The sequence below is a fragment of the Sesamum indicum genome, linkage group LG5, assembly GCF_000512975.1.
Source record: "Sesamum indicum cultivar Zhongzhi No. 13 linkage group LG5, S_indicum_v1.0, whole genome shotgun sequence".
In the NCBI taxonomy this organism is placed as follows: domain Eukaryota; kingdom Viridiplantae; phylum Streptophyta; class Magnoliopsida; order Lamiales; family Pedaliaceae; genus Sesamum; species Sesamum indicum.
In genome coordinates, this window is record NC_026149.1 from 4,111,042 (window position 1) to 4,118,983 (window position 7,942).

Genomic DNA, 7,942 nt, shown 5'->3' on the forward strand with positions numbered 1-7,942 from the left:
GTCACCGTAATAATAATTATTAATTAGTTATATATATATATATGTGTATTTTTATCCAATTTTTTTTATTAATATTAAAAATCTGGTGAATTTTGACTGACAAAAAGACTTATTTGTCAACGACAGTCCTCAATGTGTAGATCTTGCATTTCATTTTATAGGATCGATAATTACATATTTTTTTCAATATCGATAATTATAAAATAAGTCCCTCAACAATATTTAAATTAGAATCAATGATAAAATAATAAATTACAATCAACTTATATAAATAAAATAAATATTTAAAAATTTAATAAAATTCAAACTTAAAATCTCATATTTATTAGTATTTTTAGTGTAGAGAGAACTCTAAAAAAAGTATAATTGTTCATTATGATTAATTATTATAACGAAAAGAAAAAAATCGTGACAAATACAAACCAATCAGGATTTTGCAACAGCTAATGAGCATTGTTTCTGCAAGCGTAGCCAAAACATTAGTTATAGTTAAAAAAATACTTTGTCTATGGGTAGAAATCATGGGAATTTGATTAATCGTGGTAAAAATTTAAATTTTTGCTTTGATTTTATTAACCACAGTTAATGGTATTGATTTAGCATGATTTTATCCTAATTAAATTTTAACGAATCAAATCAAATTTTTTTTTTTGAAAGGAAAATCATATCAATTTCAAGCATAATACATTTATTATATAAATAATTAAATTTTGACTAAAATTAATTGGATTAGAATTTCCCCTCAAAATCATGTGGTGTCGTTTTCTCGGACACATTATGGCCCCCTTTACGTGCGCAATTGGGTCGCACTTTTTTCACTAATCAACTTATCATCTCTGTCTATTTTGCCAGGTGCATTTAACTTCCCCACTTTCTTTTTTTATTTTTAATTGTTTTTTGGCTTTAATTTTATTGTAATTAGTTATTTTATTCCTCATGGCTTTTATAAATAGATTTAGTTTTATAAATAAATTTGAGATCATGAGTTCAGATTATATTTAATGTATGGGTATTTATCTCAATTTATATGAGTTTATTATAATTTATTTTATAATTCTTTATTAGGTAGATGTACTAATCAAGTCGATGTATTTCTTAGTTTTTCAATTATTAAAATATTGACGTAATCACGTAGCGCGTACTGAAGTCCAATAGCACCACAATGGTTGAAGAATTTTCGATAAAATTCTAAAATTAAAAGAGGACTACCCTGCAAAACAAAGATTTAGCTCTTTGATCTCAAGTCAGTGAATCTTTTATTAAATATATAAAGGAAATGCTTGAAATAATGTGAGATTAATGATTGAATATGCTTACAAGATGATGAAATTTGTGTATACTGATGAGAGCAAGAGCATGAGATATATGTTATCAAGATGACTAAATAGAGTGTCCATTTGTATAGGTGTGCAGCCCAAGATTTGGGAAGTAGTTTGGCAAATGATATACTGTTGGAAAGCTGCTCGCATTAGCTAATAACCAAAAAAAAAGGGATTTGAGATTTAGAAAGTGTTATGACCGTTTAAGGAGGTCTTGCCAGCTCCATCCAAGAATCCGAGAATCGATTCACCTGCTGCTTGAGAAGTTTATTTCACTCAGATTACTTGGTCAGTTCGAACTCTTTTTAATATGACTTATCATAGATACCAGTAACCTTGCTCATGGCCAGCAGGACCTGACATATTAGACTGGAAGGTAAGAGTTTACTACCTTAGCTTTGGGTTTTCAGAAAAAATAGTCGAGGGGGCATCATCAGTACTGTTTTAGAAAAGATGATCATTTTAATGTAGTATCCAATAAAAACAAATTTAACTTTGAATTTTACTGGAAATATTTAAATTTGAGGGAAAGATTCCATATAAAAGTCTGAAAATAAATTTTATATTAGGTGAATTTCAAATCTACATGTTTTTTAGATAGAAGCAGTAATTATATTGTTACATCAGTATTTGAATAAATTGAGCAATACATCGATTTAATTAATATTTTAATAAAACTAAGAAGTATAATAAGTTAAAGTAAACTTACAAAAAAATAAAATAAGCTCCCACACATTCTGACGAGATCCAGACTCAAGACCTCAAAATAATATATAGATACCCTTCTCCTTTTCAATCTCTCGTCCATTTCACCTTTTTCAATTTCACTTTGTTCTGTCACCTGAAAAAATAGCAGGATAGTGAACCGCACGAGGGACCGTGGGCTTGTTGATGGGGGCCACGTTAAGTTGGGCCCAAAAGGCAGATTTGCAGGCCCACACACATGGGCTGGTCGTCTACCACTCTCCGCAACCACATAACTAATCATGCATTTGAATTACAATTTTTCCATTATCTTTTTTTTTTCAAAAGAAAAATAGATAATGAAACAATCTATTATTCTTTTCCATGTAAACATCATTACCCGAAGAATAAATATTTAAAAAATTAAGCACATATTAATTTGTGCATCTATCCCCTTTATTTTTTGCAATAGAAACAACATCTCACGCATACAGTGGGGTTTGAACTTATAATCTGAAATAAAAATATTATTGAAAATTTATATTTTTAGGTTAATTTTTACGTGCATATTTTAGACTTCAAAATCATTAAAAAAGTTTCAAAATATATGTTACTTATGTGTACAATTAAACCTAAACTATTTTAAATTATTATTTTAATTTATAAAAACATTAATTTTGTAGTTGTGTGTAAGTATTAATAAAATATACACATGTTTTATATATGTATAATATGCTTCATATAAATATAAATAAAATATATAAATAATATTAAAAGAACCAAATTGAGACCAAAACACCAAGATTTGGGATGACCAAATGATGGATTCAGATGGGCTGGACTTGAGGCATTACCATTTCTAATTAATGAACATAAATAAGTATTTTATTTAATATCATATGTAACAAATAGAATGGAAATATATAGGAGTTTGGTGCATTTTAGGTGGACATGAAACGGAAAAAGATAAGGGAGGGGGAAGGAAGGTTAGGTGGTATCTAAGGTTGGCTAATTGTTGTTGTTAGGGTCCAAAAATCATTGTTGCTTGCCAAATTTGTGTTTGCTGCCAACTATTAAAGACAAAAAAACAGCTCTTCCCCTTGCTTTACCAACATCCCCTAATTTAATAACTATCAACATTTCAGATATTACATATCAATTTAATATTATTTCAACACTAATAAAATTTCTTAATTAGGACATCATGTACTTTCTATTAATTAAAAAAAGGTAAATTACAATGGGCTTTCTTAAAGTTTGTTATAATTACGATACTCCCTCATTGTTTGATAAATTACAAATATCTCTCTGAAATTAATTGTCGTCTTATAAGTACCATCGTGACAACCTAACATAGGAGGTATGATAAAGTTTATCTCAAGCGATGCCACGAAAAATATTAGTGTACGGTAAGAAACTTCTTAGAAGGAATAAGTTAGGTCATATTGCACCAAATATATTGTAATAATACTATTACACTTGTTATGTAATTAATTACTCATTTATTCCTGTAACGGCACAACATTACATATAATTTGATCTACATTTTTGAGTGGAGTGGATGGGCAGCCCTTAAGCGTACGAGGTCATAAACAACGTTAAGGGCAGCTTGGTAAGGAAGTAACGCGTTACAGATACAGATATTCTTAGCTACCAAATGCGTATATGTATATGTATTGTGGAACATTTCTTTCTTGTGTCGTGTCTGTCATCCACCAATTAATAATAATTAATAATGTAAAGTCGTGTTCCATGTCTAACAACAAACAAAGAGAGCGTGTGTGAGTGTTAAGAGCGAGAGATAGAGAAGATTGAATCACGATTCACGAGACCTACCTACTTTCCCTAACTGCCCAATCATTACTCTTATCCACCCCCACCGTTTTAATTTGGATAAATTACGATCTTTTTTTAGATTTATCATATTTATTAATAATTTTTATTATTTAAAAAATTATAAATATATTTTTAATATTTGATGAAATCATGTAATTTTTAAATGAACGTATAAAATCGTCATAAAATAATTTTTTGACCTGCAATAAATTTGTAATACATTAATTGGGATAAATATAAATTTTCATTCAACTTTTGTGCCAATGTTAGCAAATTTCGTCTATTTTATTAATAGCGGGATCTATTTATTGGATGAATACAAACCTCAAAGATACTAAGGACATGATTGATACGTAGGAATGAAATTAAGTGGGAATGTAATGAATAAAACATTTGAATAGCAATCCTATGATTGGAATACATAATAAATTAAAAGGTAGTAAAATTATCATTTCTTAGTTGATTCCATTCACATAATTGATAATTAAAAAATAATTATGAATAATGTATAAAATTATTTTTTAACAAATTTGCTCTTATGTATTTTTTTAAAAATATTTATTCACATTTTATTGAATATGTTGAATTCAATTATACGACAATAATGTCTTCAGAAGTGCGTACGAAGGTTATAAGCAATATATAAAACATCTTATATATTATTGAATATATATATAAAAACTATTTATTTACGAAATAAATAATTATTACCTCGTTAAATATATAAATTATATTTTTTCTACAAAAATATAAAAAAAAATGATTCGAAAAATCAAATGGACTAATTTTATCTAATCAGTGCATCTACTATTATTTATTAGTACTCAGCTAAAGAAAATTTTGAAATTAATAAAATAATAAAATATCAAAGTAATATCACTTTTTTCTTACCATGCATGCATGATTATTTCTTGATAACAGATACAAAAAATACTCAAATTTAATAACAATAAAAATTGAATATTAAAAATTAATACAAAAAAGAAAAAAAAATTCATTCTCTAAATGTTGGGAATAGCTAATACCATAGTTGTAGAAGACTCATGGGAATACGCATTCCCATACCTAGAGAATACCAATCAAGATATAGGAATGAACTTAGGAACGTTCATTCGATTCCCACTCCATTCCTACATACCAATCATACCCTAAATATAATTTATCAAACTACAAAGAATTTACGTGTAATTGTTCCAATCTTAGAGAATGACGTTGTAGTTATCTGAAATTGATTTAATTTATATGCAAGGCTTTGCTTTAAGATAGTGGGGATCAATATTTTTAGATCTTTGCTTTATGAAATTTTTAAAATAATTTTAATATTAAGAAAATTCGATGCATTTAGTCCTCTACTTTATGGGATCTTCAAAATAATCCCAAAATTGAGAAAACTCGGCATTTGGTCCTCTGCTTTGTGGGGTTTATGGAACTAAATGTGTTTAGTTTTTTTCAATTTTGGAACCATTTTAAAAATTCAATAAAGCATATGACTGAATGTGTCGTGTTTTTTTTTTTTCGATTAGATCATTTTGAAAATCACATAAAATAGAGAAGTAAACGTGTTGAACCCCATATCCTGTGAGACTAAAAGTGTAATTTCGCGGATATGCGTACTAGAGCGTCTGTGAAATATTATAAAATTTATCACTAACAAAAAAAATATTGTGCTCTGATCTTAATCGACGAGCTTAGATTCAATGTTCGAATCAGACTCCACACGCTACTAAACCTCATTAAATTGTCTATTTTATTTTAATTGAAGCAAAAAAGAGAATATATAATTTTAAAACACACACACAAAATATATAATATATATTTGATGCAGCTGAGTTTATTAATATTTAGTGGTCCAGCAATATTTTGTTTGACCGGCTGTCCAAAGAACATATAGAAAAGAAAAAGAAACATTTGGGACGTTGTCGTTTCTGAGTCATCCATTTGTTTAAACTATATTAGGCTTCAAAGGAATCTAATCCTCTACCAACTTATGCTTTAACCTATTACTTAACTGCATTTACCAACTTTTTTCATTTCTTCTTCATCTTATTCAACTGTGTTGATTTTGTGTTACATCGCTCGTCTTTTCAATTAATTGTCTGTTGTATTTAACCCTTCATTTTTATTAATTCATAACCCTTTTTTTATGAAGTTGAATTAATTACATTAGACTCCCTAAAAAGATGTAAAATTACACTTTTTTCTATAAAACTTTTAAAATTACATTTACACCCTCTTTGAAAATTCTGCATTTATATCTGATATCCTTTCGTTAGGGTTCAGAGAGAAAATGTTGACAATCCAAAAAAAATATTATATAAGTTTTCAATTTTGCCCTTATTTAACTTTTCCATATTTTAATTTTTTCCTTTATAAGTATAAAATTATTGGGTAAACCTATTTGTGTTATGAAAAATAGACAAACAATCCCCTTATAAAAAATAAAATAGCAATTTACCTCCCTATATTTTTAAAATTGAAACAACTTACCTCCTTAGTCAGGGGCTAAATTGCTTCAATTTTAAAAATAAAGGGGATAAATTACTATTTATTCTTCATATGGGGATAATTTGCTAATTTTTAATATTTAGAGGAGGTAAATTGTATTAAATCCTAAAATTATTTCGTGAGAATAGTAAATGATATGTTAAATTAAAAAATATTTTTTTTTCTTAACGACAGTAATTTCGTCCAAATCATAACGATGAGGGGTGCAAGTATAATTTTAAATTTTTTTAAAAATAAAGTGTACTTTCACACATTAAAAAGAGTTTAAGTATAATTAACTCTATTAAATATTAATAACTTGTGGGTTAGCAAAATGGACGTGGTCTCCCATGAATGATTATTTTTGTTATTATACAAACTTTATCTTCACGTCTACTACGTATTATATATATATATATATATATATATCTTCATTAAAACTCAACCACAACTATATATGATTACACCAAAAAGGTCTCACTTTCCACGCCCCTATTATTAATAATAACTACTAAATTAAAAGGCAACAATTTTAGCATATAAAAAGATAGTGTAAAGTTAGTATCGCAATATCAATCATCTCCAGCTACACCACATTTAAAAAGACGTGGACCCCTCCAGTGAAAATATATAAAAAAAGTTATTTTAATATTTAACTCGAGAACGTTGTAAAAGTTAAATATTTATTGCTGTAGAAAATATAATTAATTAAATTTATATGTACTTTTTTCATTCAATAAATTTTAAGAATTTGATATAAGATTGGTTTAATGAGTAAAAGTATGATTCGATTCGTAAAAAGTTAATAAATTATTTGATTGTGCAGTTCATACTCAAGGGGCTGACGCTGAACGGGACAGTAATAGCTATTTGAGACTTCTTTTGTGAGATGTTTTTTTAGAATAAAATTATATGAGTTGTGTAAAGAGAGAATGAATGATGTTTCGTACAATAGAATATCGATCGAGCTACATGACATGTCAATATATGGTATGATAAAGAATAAAAATTAAACCCCAAATACATTTATGAATAGGACAAGAAGTTGAAATAAAGATTGATAGCAGCATCAGTTACAAACACTGAAAAATATTAGTACATTGCCCATTAGGCCCTTTAACAAATCAAGATTAGCCGTGTGAAATGGGTCAATCAATCCTCGCCGTTGAAATGACGAACCAATTTTGCCTCTGAATGTATGATAATTCTACACCGCTAATCATCACGGATTATTAACAATGGGGAAAAGATATCGAGAAATATACAGCTATACACCAAATATGGGGATGACCACACGCAATCGCACCCCGATTTCCGTTACTTTTTTCAGTTATTAAACACCAGCCGTCGCCGTTACCGCCGCGGTGGTCGCCGTCAGCAGGCGTAGAACTCCACGAGTTCGTCCAATGACTCCGGCTGAGGATCGGCATTCTCGAGCATCCAGAGGAGGTGCTCGAAGAGAACCACCTCGCACCCGACGGTGACCGAGTCCTCGTCGTCGTGCCGCTCGACGAGCTCGCGGAAGACGGGGTGGTCCATGACCTCGGAGCTGATGAGGTAGCGCCGCCGAGACTTGCCGACGTAGACTGGGTGAAGGTCCTTGCCGGCGGTGGCGAAGG

The 7,942-nt window shown here is 29.1% G+C and overlaps 1 protein-coding gene across 1 annotated transcript in view; it reads right to left on the reverse strand.

Moving 5' to 3' along the window:
* Nucleotides 1-7,862, reverse strand: part of LOC105162010 (UDP-N-acetylglucosamine transferase subunit ALG14 homolog) — a 9,646-nt gene extending 1,784 nt beyond the window's left edge. Inside the window, exon 1 of the mRNA XM_011079908.2 lies at nucleotides 7,719-7,862. Coding sequence (XP_011078210.1) covers nucleotides 7,719-7,862 — 144 coding nt within the window. The remainder of the gene's footprint in view (nucleotides 1-7,718) is intronic.